General features: G+C 38.5%; 2 protein-coding genes across 7 annotated transcripts in view; one reads left to right on the top strand and one right to left on the bottom strand.

The window, feature by feature from the left end:
* LOC131370166 (NLR family CARD domain-containing protein 3-like) overlaps positions 1-21,975 on the top strand; it is a 237,541-nt gene that overhangs the window by 22,177 nt on the left and 193,389 nt on the right. The gene's annotated exons all lie outside the window — the stretch shown is intronic.
* The window catches only part of LOC131370162 (NACHT, LRR and PYD domains-containing protein 12-like), a 404,348-nt gene continuing 402,648 nt past the window's right edge, over positions 20,276-21,975 (bottom strand). Inside the window, exon 14 of the mRNA XM_058417310.1 lies at positions 20,276-20,417. Within this exon, the coding sequence (XP_058273293.1) occupies positions 20,409-20,417 (9 nt within the window). The 3' untranslated portion in view covers positions 20,276-20,408. The remainder of the gene's footprint in view (positions 20,418-21,975) is intronic.

The following is a 21,975-nucleotide window of genomic DNA, read 5'->3' as shown; positions in this document are numbered from 1 at the left end:
GAACATTACAAACTACAGACTCTGATGTGAGTAATGACCTTTTAATAAAAGTTCAACCTTATTATCATTATTTTGTACATTTCTCTTTAGTTCCAATAAATATCAGATTATCAGGATAGGAAATAAAACCAGTTTTAGAAAATTGTGAAAACTATTGTGAAAACCTTTAGAAAAGTGTGTAAAAAGTAAAATGTGTTGATTTAAAATTCATGTGAAGACAGAAAACAGGGATTCAGACAGAGTCTACAAAATGTCCCAAATGAGTGCATGAGAGTGATTGTAAATGAACATTGTGTCTTCTGTCATTCCTGTAAAATTCACCTCAGCTTCTTCTTAAAGTCTGCACTTAAATATAAATGTAGAACAAGAACTAAATGACACAGTAGTGTTCGTTATTTAAAAAAGCTCCTGTGATTGGATAAGAGCAGTGATGTGATGGGTAAATATCTGCTCATTATCCTGTTAGAACTTGTGGAAGTTCTCATTTGTTCTAGCTAAATGTTAGAAGACAGATGTTAGTAAGAATGAAGAAATGTTTAATTATGATCAAATCTTTTCAGATTGGAATTGCCGATACTGCAAAAAGAAAATCTATAACACTGTCTGAATGCCTGAGTGTGTTTGGCTAATGCTCAGTTCATTGTCATCTTGTTGCACTCTCCTATGAATATTTGCATAATGTTGGTTCAGCTATGGCAACTCTTTAGTAAAATTTAACCATTTATCGACAGAGATGGAATGTAGCTATGGCGTGTGAAGGCTGAGACCTGTGATCTGTGGAGCTGCTGAAACACACAGATATTAAGAAATGCAGCTGCAAGTCAAGCAGGAGGAATCCCAGCCACCAGATGCTCAGGCTGAATTGGGGTCTCACAGTTTCAATCACACAGTGCACACTTCTCTGATTTATGATACTTCACTTTAAGAGAACTGTATATTATTTTATTTCCTTTGATAAACTTTTAACTGACACAATACTTAGAAGTCAGAAACCAGTAGGGCTGTCATCATTTTTTATAAATAAAAGTTACTGTACAGCGATTTACCATGATGTCTCAAAATGTATGCATGTATTGTTTGGGTGGACAGATATGTTTTTTCCTGTAGAATAAAGTAGCAAAACACATTCGGTATATACTGCATTACTTTCTTGAATATGCTGCCTGAAAAACAAATGTACAGAAGTTACTGGACATTAGTATATTTCCTTAATATTAGGTGAGATTCTATTTATTATTAATGACATTTATCTTGCTAAACATTATTGCTTAATCAACAGGACCAACAATCACTCAACAATCAACTCTGTAGTAGCAATGTCAAAAACTGACCGGTCAATTATAATAGATCTTGGGCACTCAGACAAAAATGTTCTCAAATGAGATATCTTGTTAATAAATAATATACCTGTCAATTTAAATGTTATTTGTATGAGATATACATGTGAAATTATTTATGGCTAACATAATGAGAGACTATTCTTAATTGGCTGTTAATACACTGAAAAATAAACTGTTGAGAAAACATGAACTCGATGCAGTAAGACCTTCGAGTTGTTTTAGCAACTATTTTATAGTTCTTCTCAGTAACAATACTTTATTAAGCCAACCTAAATTTCTTTGTTCATGCAATGTTGATTGTCTTATTTTGCTAATAAAGACATTCTTGTCACAGCAACTGAAACAACAATTACTGTTGTTGAGTCAATTAATTTTTTTCTGTTTACTGGATGAAAATATTTGCAAGATAAGGTATTAATAGTCAGCATATTATCCTTTTTAATTTATATTAAGTCTACTTACAAATGACAAACATGAAGTTATTACTTCTCCAGTTAATTTCTGTTGGAAGCAACAGATAAACAAACTTTATCATGCAACATCACACTTTTTATCATGCAACTTTTTATCATGTACAAAATACAAAAAAGTGTGTAATATTTTTCCAAATGAAAAAGCACTGCACATGAAAAAAACCCACAATTTTGAAAATGTTTTACAACATAATCAATGAGCATCTTAAATGAAAAAAAAAAAACACTTCTGGTCCAATTTAGTATACTGTAATTTGTAGGTACATATGCAAGTTCTAACATTTGTGTCTAAAAATGCAGTGATGTTATGGAGAGGTTAATGAATAACATAAACTTACATGTACACAACACTGGAATATTTGTCTAAATTTGATTCAAAAACTTTTAGAACAAATCACAGAAAAACAGGGGCGAGTCTAGAATTTTCATTTAAGGGGGGCTCAGCCCCCAATGACGGTATAATAGTAAAAAATAAATAAATAAATAAAATAAAGGTTTGACTAACAGGGAGGTTGGTAAACTTGCAGCATTCCACTGTATTGCATAGATGTGTATAACATTTGAGTACTGAACAAGCCAAATACGAGTCTTCCTGATCACACACACACACACACACACACACACACACACTCACACACACACTTGTCTGCAGTCTGCGGATTGAAGAACGTGCTGAAAGACTGGGAGGAGCCGAAGTCTGCCGCCATTTTCATATGAAATTTAAAGGGGACTGAGGTGATCATGAATTTGTGTACAGTTTATGGAGAATCACAGAATTTTTATGGGTGCTGAGTACAAATGTTAGGGTTAAACCCCCCTAAAAATGGCCTAGTGATGTCCAAGGCGTCCACAAACATTCAAAACAAAACTTAACTTCAGTGCTTGGTGTCTTGACAAAATTGAAAGATTAAAATCTTAACCTTTTCCATTCAAAATATTTACCTGAAAACATTGGTTAAACAATCAGCCCAGATCTTTGTGACATAAGACCATTGACAACACTTTCAGTTTAACATTTTGTTTTTAAGAGAAAGCACACGTTGGGTGAATCCAGACCCAAGCTCCATGAACACATTCTGAATGGTATCAAAAGTGTATTTGAGATCTTATAGATAGGAAAAGTTGAAAGCATAGAGAAGGCTAAATAGCTATGCCAGAGCACTAGAGGTATCTGGAAGATCTTCCAAAACAACGACCTCCTCCAGTACAACAGTAATATTCTGGATCATTGGTGATGCCATCTGGGTGTTATCTTCCAAAACACAGAGAATGCCAATAGTACATAATGCCAAACATAATGCCAATAGTACCCCTTCTGTCCCATCTTCAGTTTCCTGTGACACAATAAGAATATATTTGAGCATAGAAATAAAAAAAAGTTGTCTGGACACTCCTGCTTTAAACCATTTAAAGTCTTTAATACATATTTTACATTTCTTGAACAGCTTGGTTGGGTTCTCTCGAACAAACAAAGGCAGGCCCTCCAAAGCAGCTGTCCTTCTGTGATTAACAATTTCTGTCATCTTCAAAAACATACAAAAGAAACAACAAAATAGTCAAAGCATGAAAACTGAGTTATCATCAAACTAACATATCAAACTGTAAAAAACATTTAAATACTGAAACTTAAGTCTTTCCAGGAGCTCTTCCATTTCATGTCCAAAAGCTCCTTTTCAGGCTCTGTTTCAGAAGTTTCAGAAGCTTTGGTGTGTACTGGTCAATGGCTGCCACGAAGACTCCCAGAAGGTCTTTGTTGGTGATGTGGAAAAATTCCTCACAGAACTGTTTATAATAAACAATTCAATCATATTAAGAGTAATCAAACATTCTGTAATCAATGCTGAGTCTTATCTCATTACCTCTTGTGAGGGACCATGAAGCACAGAAATGAAGGGGCAGTAATGATACATAATCACCCGATAAATGGCTATGTACAGTCCTGCATTACTAACAGTTTGATTTTAAGTTTGTTTGCACCCCCTAAATTTTTTAACACCAGCTGCCACTGGTTAAACCTATACATGGATTAGCCGCTGCATTTGTAAGCATATGCAATAATTCTCATCATTAGTAACACACCGTCAGGTTGGGAATATACATTTCATCGCATTCATACAATTAAAAGTAATATTGTTTCTCACCTACAGCGATATGGCAATATTTATGTCCTTGAAGAGTCACAATATGAGTGAAGTCTGATATGGCACCAAGATAAATTGGAGATGAGATGCAAATACTCAAAATGGTGTGATTTTCGACTAGGACATCATCCATCACACGTGTGAATTATTTAAATGTCAACATTGCTGTCCAGAAAACTTTGTTAAAGATGTAAGTATAACATTTGTTAGAATTGTTGAAATAACATGTATTTTTATGTAGATTCATAGTTATTCACAATTCTTAGTATAGGTGACTCAAAAAGTACAGTATGCTGGACAAGTGGTGATTTTATTTTTTACAGTGTAGCTATAAGATAAGATAAGATAAGATAAGATAAGATTATTGCACATTTTAAATTGTTGGTATTGCATAAAACAGCAGGAAAATGATGATTGTTTATAAAGAACCTACATAATGCAACAATTTCATTTTCCCCACATACTCTTCTTGTCTCTTTACATGTTAGAGCTCTCTGTCCAACTCCTGCACTGAGTCTTGTAGAGTTTCCACATCAGACTTCAGCTTGGAGTTCTCATCTTCTAGTAGGTCAATGAACACCATCGCCTCTTCATATTCCTCAGTAGCGTCAACCAGAGACTCCTGGGAATTCAACAACTAAAGCTGTTTGGCTTTGTTTACTGCTACACACACATTCAGACATGTTTGAGGACTCGACTCATTAGATGAGGAGAAAAGCTTACCCTTTTCTTCTGAGTTTCTCCTTGTGTTTTTCCTTCTTCTTGTAGAGCTCGGCCTGCACATACAGTATTTGAAAAAAGTTTCTGCTCTACTTCATATTTCTGAAACACAGCCATGGTGAAAAATAATTTCACGTTAGCACTGACTGTTTACATCACAATAGTCCATTTCTGTTCAATAACAAAAATTTAAAATGAAATATTTATTTAGTTCAGTTAAATAAAGCCTGTAAAGTATCTCACTATGCAGCACGAACATCACACTTCCTCACATTATTACTAAAGGAAGTGTTTAATGCACGGATTTTCTCACTCACCCTCTTTGGCTCAACACACTCTGTGTTTCACAGGGAAGGTGTCCCAGCTGCTGCATTGAGCCTTGCAGTGTGTCCACCCTGGACATCAGGATGGACTTCTCCTTCTCCAGCCGGGCATTGGTCTCCATCGCCTGATCGTATTTCCTCTCAGCTTCAGGCAGACAGACCTGGAAATTCAATCAACGAAGCAGGGTTTTTACATCTACACATTCAGACACACTGATCTTCAGAACAGCTTCAAAAGTCTTTTTAGAGGAAAAATGAATACCATGAAAATGAAAAATGAATACCATTATTAACTCATCCCGCTGTTTTAATATCTCTTCATGCTGGGACTGCAGGATGCTGTAAGCCTCCTCTGCTTGCTCATGATCCTACAACACACAGGGGTTTAACAATACACAACAATCAGATACCAAGATGTACTTCTCTCCTTTTTCTCTTTGTATGAAATATTGTATCAAACCTGGGAGTAACATAAGCTGTATGAAAAAAATCTGATTAAAGAGAAGACATTGTGTATAATCTATTTACAATTACTTAGTTTTTCACCAAACACAATAACATGCCTGAACTAAAATTCACTAAAACAAATATCAAATCTACTCTTTATTCAAAATTATGAATTTGAATGATTATGTAGAGATGATGAATGTCGTATTAAAGTTATCCATTTTAATGTGACTGGGTAATGTATTTTAATGAAAAAACTCGAAGTGTGTTTCATAAATAAATGAAATGGGTGTAACAGATAAAGTATAAATATGGTGATCATGTATTACACTGAATATACAGCATGAGAAAAGTATAACTGGTCATTAAACTGTAACATACATATACACAGTTTATATTTCTACTTCCCTCACAGACACAGCACAGGTACATCAGATTTCTAGATACTGAATATGAGATTCTGTTCTCAATAGTCACCATACTGTTTGTAACTCAGAGTCCTGTTTAACGTGAGTTTCTTCTAACACACCTTGTTCTTTCTTTCACACTCTCTGTGTGCCTCACAGATCAGTTCCTCCAGCTCCCTCACTCGGTCCTCCAGGTTGGAGCTCTCACTGTCCACCAGAGCACTGGACACCTCATCCATCTGATTCTTCTCCTCAGCCTCGCTCAGAGAATCCTGAAAGTTCACCATGGGATTTACTTTTACACACACATTCAGACATTTTGAAGAGTGACAGAGTTTTGGAGATGATCCTGAAATTTACGGAGGAAGAAGACAAAAAAGTGTACTGAGAATATCTAAACATGACTGGAGATGAATTTCAGACAGAATGTAAATTATTTAAAGTTTAGTATGTGCACTTATGATTTCTAACTGTTTCACAGGTACTGAATATAAGATATTCACTTAATAAATCTGTAAAATTGTAGAGCTAGCTGATACTATATTATAATAACAAAGAAAAACATACAATATTAATAGATTTACTGTAAAACCAGACACCAAAGACACTGAAGCATTGATGGAGGCTCATCTGTTCTAGCAAAACTATAGCTTCATTCCTGGGGCAAAGCTAACTAACCTAACAGCCTGCTAGTTTATACACATTTTAAATCTAAATTATTACCAGCATTTTATTAAAAACTGCTCTGAGTGATAATGAGTCTGATAACATACTTCACTTAAACCCTAATCCAGAACAATGGCTAACAGTTATCAAGTCAAAACCCTTGCATTTAATCGTGTGTTAGATTCATTTTTGGGGTTGCCTCATAGGTTCTAGTTCAGATGTTTGTGTTGTTCTCACCGTTCCCCCATTAAACAGTAGGTGAGAGGTGTCATGTTTTTTCCTGCAACATGGGGTATAATGTCCAAATCTACGTTTATATTAACTTCCTCATAGAAACAGTATTAGATTAAAAGCTTCAAAAAAGTAAACCAACCTTAAATCAAGCACTCTTTTTTCATCTGCTGCCTGTTTGGGTCAGTTTGAGTTTGGCACAGGTTTTTACAACCAGATGTGCTTTCCAGACACAACCCTCCCATTTTATCCAGGTTTGGGACCAGCACTGAGAAGTAATCCCTCAGAAATCAAACCCAGGCCATGGCAGTGAGAGTGTGGGACCCTGCTGCTGGAACACATTTGTTTTCCTTTGTTAAAAACCCCAGGTGTTCAAAAAGATCATTTTTTGTGATTCTAGTAAATGAACAATGGTGTAAGTTTTGAAATAAAGTTAAAAACAAGATGAAAAACAATACATTTACAGAAAGGATTTGAAGTGAAACACTGTTATTTTACAGGTACTGTATTTCCTGATTATTACAAACACCTTCAATTAATTGTGATAATTATAAAAACCTGCAGAAATACAATCCAAATATAATATTTATATAGTGTATCATATATTGTGGAATATATACAACTGAAATACAAAATAAACTGATATATTTGATTGTAACTAAGTACACACCATTACTGATTCTAAAACACTTTTATTTATGTAAATTTATAACATCAACCTATTATTCACAAACACTAATAAAGGCATTTCCCCTTGTCTGTTAGGGTCACTGTCATGATAAAGTCATGATTTCACCTTTGAAACACATGAAGAAAGAAACAAATTGTGCTGCTGAGCAGAGGGACATGTGGTCTGTTCTTTAGTAGATTGTATTTTCCAGGTCAGTTTTAGATTGTTTTCCACAATATTCTCCTGACCGCTGGGAGTTCCATACAGTTCGGATAATATTTGATGACAAACATTATGCTATCTTTTAATTCAGAATCCTAACTCTACAGTAAATACAAATCACAACATAGCACAAAAGGTCAATGAATCTGTACCAGAAGAGACAGATAAAGAACAGTCCTCCTCCAAACTGGCAGTAATCAGCTGGGGAAAAGAATAAAATGACACTAAAACGTCCTTAAGTCAAATTTTTATTTATTATTATTATTTTTTTTTTAATGAACGATTTATTGAACAGTGCAGGAGGATCAGTCTCTGAGTCTTGTTAGTTACTTGTTAGTCTGATCTCCTGGCCTGGGTATCAGACAGTGATGTTAATCACCAGCGAGCGTTCAGATGAACTCTGGAGTTTCTGCAGCAGCTTCTGGACGTCTCTCCTCTTGGACTGAACAGTGTAGAAAGACTCCATGGTGCACTGGTGGAGCTGAGGGAAGAGAAAACACACAACAATTCATTTAAAACAGAAATCAGACCCAAAAATCTAACCAGCTTTCAGGACTTTAGTGTGAACACTGATCAACACACCAGTCAGTGACTTTATCCTCCTAATATCTTCCACGGCTCCTCAGATAAGGTCATGCTTTATCATTGTATCACTTCATTATTTACTCATTATTTAATCAAGATGATGGAGGAAATTCAATAAATCCAATCTTAGAAGCAGCTCAGTGATATAAAAACTTTGTTTAGATTGTTAGAGAGAGAGACAGAGAGAGAGAGTGAGAGAGAGACAGAGAGAAAGAGAGAGAGAGAGAGAGACAGAGACACAGAGAGAGATTTGATTTTTAATCATTATTAATATATCTTTGGTTAATCTAGCCATGGGGGTCACAGTCCAGTGACTTCTGTGCCGGTCCCAAGCCCGGATAAATAGAGAGGGTTGCGTCAGGATGGGCTTCCGGCGTAAAACATTGCCAAATTTAACCATGTGAATCATCAGTACTCTAAATTTCATACCGGATCGGTCGAGGCCCGGGTTAAGAAAGACCGCCATCGGCGCCGTTGATCTACAGGGCGCTGGTGGAAATTGGGCTACTGTTGGTCGAAGATGTAGAGGAGGGAGGAGAGTGTGCAGACAGAGAGAGAAGAGGAAAGGTAAGAGTGTAGGACTGAGAATAGGAACTCTGAATGTTGGTACTATGACAGGGAAAGGTAGAGAGCTGGCTGATATGATGGAGAGAAGGAAGGTGGATATACTGTGTGTACAGGAGACCAGGGGGAAGGGTAGCAAGGCTTGTAGTATAGGAGCAGGATTCAAGCTGTTTTATTATGGGGTGGATAGTAAGAGAAATGGGGTAGGTGTGGTCCTGAAGGAGGAGTTTGTGAGGAATGTTCTGGAGGTGATGAGAGTGTCAGACAGGGTGATGAGTCTGAAGTTGGAGATTGAAGGGGTGATGTTGAATGTTGTTAGTGGTTATGCCCCACAGGTAGGTTGTGAGTTAGAGGAGAAAGAGAGATTCTGGAGTGAATTAGATGAAGTGATAGAGATGGTCCCACGGGGGAGAGAGTGGTGATAGGAGCAGATTTTAATGGACATGTTGGTGAGGGGAACACAGGTGATGAGGAGGTGATGGGCAAGTTTGGAGTTAAGGAAAGGAACCTTGAAGGACAGATGGTAGTGGACTTTGCTAGGAGGATGGACATGGTTGTGGTTAACACTTATAACAGAAGAGGGAGGAGCATAGAGTGACTTACAAGAGTGGAGGTAGGAGCACACAGGTAGACTACATCCTATGTAGAAGAGGCAATCTGAAAGAGATTAGTGACTGTAAAGTGGTAGTGGGAGAGAGTGTAGCCAGACAGCATAGGATGGTGGTGTGTAGGATGAATTTGATGGTCTGTAAGCAGAGGTCAAAGATAGAGATGGAGAAGAAAACCAAGTGGTGGAAGCTGAAGAAGGAGGAATGTTGTGAGGAATTTAGACAGAAGTTGAGGCAGGCTCTGGGTGGTCAGGTAGTGCTGCCAGATGACTGGGAAACTACAGCAGAAGTGATCAGGGAGACAGGAAGAAAGGTGCTGGGTGTGTCATCTGGAAGGAGGAAAGAAGATAAGGAGACTTGGCGGTGGAATGAGGAAGTTCAGGATAGTATTCAGAGGAAGAGTTTAGCCAAGAAGAAGTGGGACATGGACAGGACTGAAGAGAAAAGACAGGAATACAAGGACTTACAGTGCAGAGTGAAGAGGGAGGTGTCTAAGGCCAAGCAGAAGGCGTATGATGAGTTGTACACTAGGTTAGACACTAGAGAAGGACTTGTACAGGTTAGCTAGACAGAGGGATCGAGATGGGAAGGATGTGTGGCAAGTTAGAGTTATTAAGGACAGAGATGGAAAGGTGCTCACAAGTGAGGAGAGTGTACAGAGGAGATGGAAGGAGTACTTTGAAGAGCTGATGAATGAGGAACATGAGAGGGAAAAAAGAGTAGAAGGGGTAAACTCTGTGGAACAGGAAGTAGATAAGATTAGAAAGGATGAAGTCAGGAGGGCTTTGAAGAGGATAAAAAGTGGAAAGGCAGTTGGTCCTGACGACATCCTGTTGGAGGTCTGGAAGTGTCTAGGAGAGGCGGCAGTGGAATTTTTAACTAGTCTGTTTAACAGGGTTTTAGAGAGTGAGAAGATGCCTGAGGAATGGAGAAGAAGTGTATTAGTGCCGATCTTTAAGAATAAGGGTGATGTGCAGAGTTGCAGCAACTATAGGGGGATAAAGTTGATGAGCCATACAATGAAGCTCTGGGAAAGAGTAGTGGAAGCTAGGTTAAGGAAGGTAGTGGAAATTTGTGAGCAGCAGTATGGCTTCATGCCCAGAAAGAGCACAACAGATGCAATTTTTGCCCTGAGAATGTTGATGGAGAAGTATAGGGATGGTCAGAGAGAGCTGCACTGTGTGTTTGTAGACTTGGAGAAAGCGTATGACAGGGTGCCAAGAGAAGAGCTGTGGTACTGTATGAGGAAGTCAGGAGTAGCAGAGAAGTATGTCAGAGTGGTGCAGGACATGTATGAGAGGAGCAGGACAGTGGTGAGGTGTGCTGTAGGTCAGACAGAGGAGTTCAGAGTGGAGGTGGGACTGCATCAGGGATCGGCTCTGAGCCCCTTCCTGTTTGCTATGGTGATGGACAGTTGTCAGACGAGGTCAGACAGGAGTCTCCTTGGACAATGATGTTTGCAGATGACATTGTGATCTGTAGTGAGAGCAGGGAGCAGGTGGAGGAAAGCATGGAGAGGTGGAGGTTTGCTCTGGAGAGAAGAGGAATGAAAGTCAGTCGTAGTAAGACTGAGTACATGTGTGTGAATGAAAGGGAGGGAAGTGGAACAGTAAGATTACAGGGTGAAGAGGTGAAGAACGTACAGGAGTTTAAGTACTTGGGGTCAACAGTCCAGAGTAATGGAGAGTGTGAGAAAGAGGTAAAGAAGTGAGTGCAGGAAGGTTGGAATGGTTGGAGAAAGGTGTCGGGAGTTCTGTGTGATAGAAAAATTTCAGGGAGAATCAAAGGGAAGGTGATACAGGACAGTGAGACCAGCCATGCTGTATGGTTTAGAGACAGTATCACTGAGGAAGAGACAGGAGTCAGAGCTGGAGGTAGCAGAGCTGAAGATGTTGAGGTTCTCTTTGGGAGGGACACGGTTGGACAGGATTAGGAACGAGTACATCAGAGAGACAGCTCATGTTGGACGTTTGGGGGACAAAGTTAGAGAAGACAGGTTAAGATGGTTTGGACATGTCCAGAGGAGGGAGAGTGAGTATATTGGTAGGAGAATGTTGGACATGGAGCTGCCAGGCAGGAGGAAAAGAGGAAGGCCAAAGAGGAGGTATATGGATGTAATAAATGAGGATATGATGCTAGTGGGTGTAAGTGTTGAGGATGCTGAAGATAGGGATAGGTGGAGAGAGATGATTCACTGTGGCCACCCCTGAAGGGAAAAGGTGAAAGAAGAAGATTAATATATCTTTGATTAAATATTTATTATTCAAAAGGCCACTGTTGAAAGATTAGTCTGGATTCTTCACTCATATTAATGAATGGATGTAAATGTGTTCGTTTTTCACACCATACCACAGTAAAATGTGTAAGATCTCCCATGGACTAGTAAAATATTCACATTATGGATTTTACCAGAGCAGAAAAAGCAATTATGTTATTTACCAAGTTCTGTTCACTTTCCTCTCATCTGCTGATATATATTGGCATCTTATTATTATTATTACAATTATTTAAAACCAGTAATGAACATTTCCTTTGAAAAGGTTGTGATGATGCTATAAGACAACTTGACATTTTAAAATTCCATTTATCTTTCCAATTGTTCCATCAAAATGTTTATCATGATCATTTAATCTCACTCTGGTCCAGGTTAAGCCATTTGAGAGGCTTGGTTCTCCTTGTGAGCACCCCAGCTGAAATGGCCTCACTTTTTAGCCAGTAATCCCTTGCAGATGAGGAAAGTGTGTACTTGTGGAGTATGTTTAGCATAGCATTTACATCTCTCTGTCCACTGATTAGAAAAACATTGTCAGTGTAGTCTGTGAGCTTAAACACAGTATCATTCTTCAGAACACAAAGCACACAATTCAGTTCTGAGTTCAACGGAGGTTCAATTTCAGTAGAATACAGCATGATAGACAACACACAGCCTTGTCACATATACATTACTGCACAGTGAAATTCTTTCTTTGCATATCCCATCCTTTGGGGATGGGGTCAGAGAGCAGGATCAGCCATGATGATGAAGCAGGGAGGGTTGGTGTTGGGGCCTAACGCTGGCACCTTAGCGGTGTTGGGGCTTGAACCCTGACCTTCCAGTCAATGACCCAGAGCCTTAACCACTTGAGCTACCACTATTACATTCATTATTGCTAGTAGGTCTGCACCCACCTCTGGACAGCAAGACTTGTAAAAGACACCTGATAGCTGGACCATCTACCCCTGGGAGGGATCTTCTCTGGTCAGCATCAGGCAGAGTTCATCATTTGCCTCTGAGATACCTGGGTCTGACTAAAGTACTCCAGCTTCAGAGAGCTTGTTATTATATAAGGATGTTCTTATAGCAATGAACCCAAGTATACTGTTAACGAGTTAAATTCTCGTGAGGGCATGTGGGGCTCTACATAATTTCTGTCTATAGCATTCTCAGTCCAATTAAAGTCTCCATGTGTTAATAAATATTCCATATCTATCAGGACTACACAAGTTCAAAACTGTACATAAAGTATTAATAAAACATTTTGTCAATCACAGTAGAGGGGGCATAAGACACAAATAAAAACAAGGGTGTGATTCTCAAACTTATTCTCACCAGACTATTCTTTAAAATCTCCTCCACTTGAAAGGATAGAGGGAGAAAACTTTTTAGAAAATAAGACTTAAGTGAGGTCACTAAGTGAGGTCACTCGCATGGTGAATTTCTCTTGTCCAGTCCATCGTGTTAGGGACATCACTGTGTGTTTCTTGTGCAAACAGAATGTCACCTCACCTCTCTTTCATTGAATTAATTCATACAATTCAAACTGAGAGGAAAAACTAAATTAATCAATAATACATTATTCATTATTCATCATGAAATAATACATTAATTCCTCTGCCCTAGCAGAAGAAAAGTTTTCATGCCATTTCTTTATCATCATTAGCACACAGTTATCAGTTCAGTAGTGAGAATCTTTTTAAGCCTGTATATCTCATGATCAGAGAACTGACCCTCACTTCTAAAAACTCAGTAAACTGTTGTATGTCTGGGAAAAACTCATCAGTAGGAACTTTTCTCACATTTTTACTCATCTTCAGAAATACTTCAATATCCTCCACAGTCTACTTTTTATTTATTTTTCTTGTCTAACTGAATGGCGCTGTCTCAGTCTTCTGTTCTAGGAGGCTTTAAAAACACAATCCTCTTTTTAACCTTTTTAATTGAACATTCTTCCTAATCTACTACCATCTGATTTGTGTGGAAAGATCTGCTCCTCTGTAACCCATCAACCCTGTCGGCTGCTGAAACTCACCTTTATCTGTTTTTTCTTCCTCCTCTACAGGTGTATTCTCTCCTTCAGTAGCTGCTCCCCCCGGTGCCTCCTGACTGACCCCGGGCTCCTGTCCCACAGTGGCCGGTGTTTCTCTAACCCTTTCTCCGTTCTCCTCAGCTGGAGCCGGCAGGTGGATGTTATCGGATGCTCCTTGATCGGAATCTCATTTGATCGGAGAAAGCAGTTCACTGTAGAGAGACAGCATTTGGTCCAGTACTTCATTTTGTTGAAGGAGTAAACAGAGGAAGCACAGGGGTTAAAACACCACCAATCACCACACCACTCTCTACTAAACTGTTTGCTAAATCCACAGATTTTAAGTAAATAACAATGTCCTTGTTGATTCGGTCCGCAGACAGGATGTTGTCATAGCCCACTAGCTCCCCTACAGCTAAACAACACTCCTCTACACCCACACTCCAGACTATTTTAACAGCATGACGCCGTGTGAGAAACTCCAGGCTCTCAGGTCCTGGGGCAGACATGCTCCCAGTGCAAAGCTGGAGACAGACGCCCTGCTATTAAATCATGAGAAGAAGGGAAAAATTAAAGAAAGACGAGTATAAATACGAAATATGAGAAGAAAAACGCTCTCTTTTCGCTACGGCGTCCAAAACACTACGCACACTCTCAACGCTCCGCCCACTCACTCGCGCATGCGCGCGCGCACACACCCACACACAGAGAGAGAGAGAGAGAGAGAGAGAGATTAAATCGATGTGTAAATTTTGTATGTGTAAATAATTGCCCTCACATAACCATCACTTCTTGTACTTTTGCCCTGGGACCTTATTATTTGTCACTGATTTTTTTTTTAATCTCTGTTGATTGCATGCTAACAGTCATGTCAGTAAAGTACTGTGAAAATGATGAAGAGAATTTATCAGAATGTATTCTGAGCTATACTTTTTATTTTCAGTAAACAAAGATAGAGAAATTTATTTCTGATGTTTTTGTTCATTTTACATTCACTTCTGGTTGAAAATCTAATGAAAAGATCTGACAAAGAGCGAGATCTGCACTGACCAAACAGCAATGGAAAGAAATAAAGGAAACAAGAGAAAAGTGAAACAAATCAGAGGAAACAGGACAAGAAGGTAAACAACAAGGACAACACCACAAGGTATAATAATATATAAAAATATATACACACAAGATGGACTGGCGACCTGTCCAGGGTGTACCCCTGCCTTTCGCCCTATGTGCGCTGGGATAGGCTCCAGCAGACCCCCGTGACCCTAGGAGTCCTAGGAATAAGCGGTTATAGACAATGAATGAATGAATATACACACAAGAAAAGGAATTTATTAACACACAGAGTTAGGAAACTTTGCAGGAGAGTGGGAGAAGTGATAGAAAAGCCCAATTTTAACTCCAAAAATCACCCAAGCTCTTTCCTATTTTATTATATACAAACCACAAAATTCCTGCTTTATAAAATACTTTGTGAATATACAGTACTGTGCAAAAGGTATTAAAAATGCAGTAAAGTAAGAATGCTTTCTAAAATATATATTTTAATTGTTTATTTTTATCAGTTTACAAAATGATAAATGAGAGAACAGAAGAAAAATCTAAATCAATCAGTATTTGGTGTGATTATGAAAGTCAGTCATAATCATGTCACAGGTCAAACACCAAGGCAAGACTGAGCAGAGCAACAAGACACAAGGAAGGTCTTCTGCATCAGGAAGGTCTCTCCCAGGGACAGATTTTTAAAGCAGGCTAGAGTTTCAAGATGTGCTGTTCATGTTATTTTGAAGAAGGACAAAGATACGGGTGATGTTGAAGACCGTAAACGCAAGAGATGTGGTCAGGATTAATGGTGTCCTTCGTGCTGTGAAATCCAGGCAGATACTTAACCATCATGCAACACCATCAGGGAGGAGTCTGATTGGACCCTAATTTATTCTGCAGCAGGACAATGACCCCAAACATACAGCCAATGTTATAAAGAACTATCTTCAGCATAGATAAGAACATGGAGTGATGGTTTTCCCCCACAGAGTCCTGATCTCAACATTCAGTCTGTCTGAGATTACATGAAGAAAGAGAAGGATCTGAAACAGTGTACATCCACAGAAGATCTGTGATTAGTTCTCCACATGTCTGGAACAATGTACTTGCTGGGTTCCTTCAAAAACTGTGTGCAAGTTACAAGAAGAAATGATTTTTAGATTCATAGTGACAGTTCAAATTGGTAGTTGATAGTTTTTATTAATTTATTGTACACATGTAAATAATTTCACTACTGACATGACAGATTGATAGATAACAGAAAGAAGGAGTTTGTGTTCATATTCACTCATTCCAGGTGAATCTCCTCTTAAAGGTGCAGTCTAAAATGATCCAGTCTGAGTTGTTTTATCTCAGCGAGGTTGGGTTATGATTTTGACTCTGCCTATATACACTATATTGCCAAAAGTATTCTCTCACCTGCCTTGACTCGCATATGAACTTAAGTGACATCCCATTCCTAATCCATAGGGTTCAATATGACGTCGGTCCACCCTTTGCAGCTATAACAGCTTCAACTCTTCTGGGAAGGCTGTCCACAAGGTTTAGGAGTGTGTTTATGGGAATTTTTGACCATTCTTCCAGAAGCGCATTTGTGAGGTCACACACTGATGTTGGACGAGAAGGCCTGGCTCTCAGTCTCCGCTCTAATTCATCCCAAAGGTGTTCTATCGGGTTGAGGTCAGGACTCTGTGCAGGCCAGTCAAGTTCCTCCACACCAGACTCTGTCATCCATGTCTTTATGGACCTTGCTTTGGTCACTGGTGCACAGTCATGTTGGAAGAGGAAGGGGCCAGCTCCAAACTGTTCCCACAAAGTTGGGAGCATGGAATTGTCCAAAATGTCTTGGTATGCTGAAGCATTCAGAGTTCCTTTCACTGGAACTAAGGGGCCAAGCCCAGCTCCTGAAAAACAACCCCACACCATAATCCCCCCTCCACCAAACTTTACACTTGGCACAATGCAGTCAGACAAGTACCGTTCTCCTGGCAACCGCCAAACCCAGACTCGTCCATCAGATTGCCAGATGGAGAAGCGCGATTGGTCACTCCAGAGAACGCGTCTCCACTGCTCTAGAGTCCAGTGGCGGCGTGCTTTACACCACTGCATCCGACGCTTTGCATTGCACTTGGTGATGTATGGCTTGGATGCAGCTGCTCGGCCATGGAAACCCATTCCATGAAGCTCTCTGCGCACTGTTCTTGAGCTAATCTGAAGGCCACATGAAGTTTGGAGGTCTGTAGCGATTGACTCTGCAGAAAGTTGGCGACCTCTTCGCACTATGCCCCTCAGCATCCGCTGACCCCGCTCCGTCAGTTTACGTGGCCTACCACTTCGTGGCTGAGTTGCTGTCGTTCCCAAACACTTCCACGTTCTTATAATACAGCTGACAGTTGACTGTGGAATATTTAGGAGCGAGGAAATTTCACGACTGGATTTGTTGCACAGGTGGCATCCTATCACAGTTCCACGCTGGAATTCACTGAGCTCCTGAGAGCGACCCATTCTTTCACAAATGTTTGTAAAAACAGTCTGCATGCCTAGGTGCTTGATTTTATACACCTGTGGCCATGGAAGTGATTGGAACACCTGATTCTGATTATTTGGATGGGTGAGCGAATACTTTTGGCAATATAGTGTATATATAAGCAGGTTTCTCTTCTGAAATAACTTCAACAATATATTGTGTTAGTCATGCATTTATTTTTGAAGATTTATATAGTTTATATATTTTGGAGAACAGATTATTTTACTACAAAATGTTAGAATATTAATTTTACAAAACAAAAGAACATTATATTTTTGTATTTTATTTCTTCAAAATTTATTTAATGCACTTATGCAAGATATTTTAAATACCTAATTAAAATATAATTTTAGTTAGGCATCCAGTAAAATACCTATAACTTTGCATGTGTAAAAGGTGTAAATAATATAAAATAATAAATCACCCAAACTACAGATAGTTATTAGCCATTAATCTGATTTAATTAGGAATTTTCCAAGAATGCTGATATTTAGTACAACACAGACATTAATTACCCAAAGGACAAGGTCTCAAAAGGTCTCCTATGGGCTTCATCAGTTAAACTCAGATGAAATCCTCAGAAAAACTCCTCAGATAAACTCCTCAGACTTCCACCAATGTCCTGAAACTGTTTTTGTCCATTTTATTTCTCTCGTCCACTGACTGGGTTCAGCTTCAGTTCATGTGTATTTTCACCTGTTGCTCCAAATTATCCCTCAGTTTTTTTTATAGGATTGAGTCCCGGGGAATTTTATCCAGAGATCAGAGGTTGTTATACACTCAGTATAGAAGTGTGTACAGTCTGATTCACTCTGCATGATGATGAACACACACTTCTCACTTCAGATGGACCAGTTTAATGTGTTATAACTAAATGTGAAATGAGTGATGTTAATAAACATCTTCTCAATTCCCCAACATGCAGGAACACTGGAGTCTTCATCACACACAGATATTCATTACAGCCTGAATATAAAGGAAAAAAGATGTGAATGAATCAGCACAAAGTGGACTGTGGTACTTCATGATCAACATCATGTAATCATCTCTGCTCCAAGAGAAACATCATCATCTCCTGTTTATAATTAATCATTCAACATTTCTTCATTCTTACTAACATCTGTCTTCTAACATTTAGCTAGAACAAATGAGAACTTCCACAAGTTCTAACAGGATAATGAGCAGATATTTACCCATCACATCACTGCTCTTATCCAATCACAGGAGCTTTTTTAAATAACGAACACTACTGTGTCATTTAGTTCTTGTTCTACATTTATATTTAAGTGCAGACTTTAAGAAGAAGCTGAGGTGAATTTTACAGGAATGACAGAAGACACAATGTTCATTTACAATCACTCTCATGCACTCATTTGGGACATTTTGTAGACTCTGAATCCATGTTTTTATATTATAGACAATTGTTAGAAAAATTAACTTTAAATAGAATATAGTGACATTTTCTAAAACTGGTTTTATTTCCTAACCTGGTAATCTGATATTTATTGGAACTAAAGAGAAATGTACAACTAATGATAATGAGGTTGAACTTTTATTAAAAGGTCATTACTCACATCAGAGTCTGTAGTTTGTAATGTTCATCATCCTTAAGAGCAGAGAGCAGCTTCTTTCCAGAGTCTCCTAGATTATTCTCAGACAGATTCAGTTCTCTCAGGTGTGAGGGGTTTGATCTCAGAGCTGAAGTCAGAGCAGCACAGCCTTCATCTGAGATACCACAACACCACAACCTGTAGAGAGACACAATGACACACTCTTCACTGGTTGTACACAGGGATGTTTAGAGTTTGATCACAACTGGAGCAAAGCATTCAATTTTGTAACAAACATTAATGTAAGTATGTGCTATAGAACATTTCTTTAGTTAAATTTTACATTTTAACTCACTGTAAAGGGCATTGCTAAAATATTTTTGCTAATGCTTCTGAAATGAAAACAACTAGTATTTTTATGAGTAAACTATGTAACTAGCCCCCTGAATGAATAAATCCTTTAAAAATCTTTTACTGATGACTAAATCACACACAGTTTCATAAGAGTTTCAAAATGAGAAGAGATCATCAAGCATTCTTTTAGCAGTTAACACGCTAACATTATCGATCAAATCTGTAGTAAATTAGATCTGGAAAACAGGATGTGGTCATTCAACTAAATCCACATTCACATCCTCCTCATTAACACAGAGATAAGTGTTAGTCTGGTAGTTTCCTCTCCTCAGTCCTCAGCTACAATGTCAGATTATTAATTATGTGCACTAACTGCTCACATCTGCACTTTATTCACTATAGTCACTGTGTACTATTTTATTCTATTTTTAATTATTTAAATTTTATTTTGTTCTACTTTTAAGTGCTCCATGTCGTACTGTGTATGGTTGTGTGGGTGACCAATAAAATTATAATATGATTTGTTTTTTGTATCTTTTCCCTGCTTCACATGTGCATTTTTATTCAGTGTTCACATGAACAGATCTTTCTTGAGAAGATCAGACTGTCAGTAATCAGACCTAAAACAAGATCAGACTCTAATTAGTTTTTGGAGAAGTTGTTAGATCATTGGTGTATTTTTTAAACCCAGACTGTGAAAGTGTAAATGGTTTATTCAGTATTGACAAAAACAACTGACTGTTTTATTTATACAGAATGTCTTTGTCTATTATTATGAGCTGGATGAAGATTAAACAGGAAGTGGCAGTGGGCTGATTCTCAGCCTGCCACACCAGTAAATAACTTTCTATATGTTCTTTAGATTATTAAATATCGCTAGCAACAACTTTAGAGGAGTGTAACTCTAATTGCCAAATTACTTCTCAGCACCTATTACCTCCGATACCTGGCACAGATTCTGTGTCCACACACCGTGTGCGTGAGCACCTGAGGCTTATATAACAGCGTGCACAGGTGCCGTGCATCAGCCCTAATTGCCTGTGCTGGGCTGAGCACTATAAAGAGGCACGCCAGTAACCGCGGATTTGCCTAAGCAGACACCCGCGATGTTACAATTCTCCAGTACAGCAGAGAGACTCTTCACTCCTGAGTCTCCTAGATTATTATCAGACAGATTGAGGTCTCTCAGGTGTGAGGGGTTTGATCTCAGAGCTGAAGTCAGAGCAGCACAGCCTTCATCTGAGATACCACACTTACACAAGCTGTAGAGAGACACAATGACACACTCTTCATCAACAGATTATTATCTTGGTTTAAGACTTACTTTAAAGATGTGTGTGTAAATGATTTTATTATTCAGAATGACATGAGGATTTAATATCACCTGTTTATTCTAATGAACAATGTCATTAAAATGATCACACAGTGTTAGATTTAGTTTCTCTCATCTGATGTGTGTGATATTAAACTATCAGCAGCTGAAGCTGAACAGAGAACAGCAGACTGACCATCAACTTTAACTTTAATCACTTCACACAAAGCCTCATTAAAATGCTAAAATATTAAAGAAGCAAGCTCTTTCATACTTTATTATACTGGAAATCATTTAAAATTCTAGATTACACCAGAATAAAACATACTATTTCTAAATTATAGCTTAAATTCTACACAGTTTTATTTTTTCTAGCATCATAAAGTGCCATTTTAGCTTGAAAAAAATCAAGTCTCTGAATCTATTGAAAACTACAAATAACGATTTCCAGTCAGAATGTTTTATCACATCAAACAGACAAACTGCAAAGTAGCACAGGCTACACATTTCCAGAGTCCAGTGGTCCAGTGAGACCAGTTAATCTTTGTACAAATTGTACCTGAAAGGCTGCTGATCTGCTCTGCACATGTACAAGACAATGTCCTCTTTCATTTTTGGGGTAAATATACAGACGTTTTTCGAACCCACTGCAATTTCTCCCAAAAGAAATCAACTACATTTAAATGTATTTTTGCCAATCAATCTGCTGGAGGATCAACACAAGCTAGCTGATGCCAGACAGCATATGTTACTAAGTTGTTAACAATCAACATTTGGTCTTTATGTATATTATGACATTTATGTAATTTCCATTTATTAAGAAGATTTTTACCTTTTCAACAACTTCAAACTTCACCCTAGGATTTTTGTAGTAGAGATGATTTTAAATTCCTTTAATATTTCCAACATTAAATTTCCATCTCTCTGACAACTAATTAAAACATCATCAGCAACATATGTTAATAATCTGTTCTTAACTATAAACTTTAAAAGGAGCGCATAAGTCACCATTAACTTTCAGTACACTTTCAACATTACTGTACAAAACCTTTATTATATAAACAAAATGAAACAAATAGATTTGTTTATAGAAACAAAATGAGGACTAAACCCAAATGCTGTGAACATCCATCCATCTATTGTCTATACCCGCTTTCTCCTAATTAGGGTCACGGGGGTCTGCTGGAGCCTATCCCAGTGCACATAGGGCAAAAGGCAGGGGTACACCCTGGACAGGTCACCAGTCCATCGCAGGGCCACATATAGACAGACAACCACACACTCTCACACTCACTCCTATGGGCAATTTAGAATGCATGTTTTTGGACTGTACATGTTGTTGGACTGTGGGAGGAAACCGGAGTAAACCCACGCAGGCATGGGGAGAACATGCAAACTCCACACAGAAAAGCCCCTGCCTGTTCGAACCCAGGACCTTCTTGCTGTGAGGTGACAGTGCTAACCACTAAGCCACTAAGCCACCGTGCTGCCCACATGCTGTGAACACA

This window comes from Hemibagrus wyckioides, linkage group LG19 (genome assembly GCF_019097595.1).
Source record: "Hemibagrus wyckioides isolate EC202008001 linkage group LG19, SWU_Hwy_1.0, whole genome shotgun sequence".
In the NCBI taxonomy this organism is placed as follows: Eukaryota; Metazoa; Chordata; class Actinopteri; order Siluriformes; family Bagridae; genus Hemibagrus; species Hemibagrus wyckioides.
This window is presented reverse-complemented; position numbering and strand designations above follow the sequence as displayed.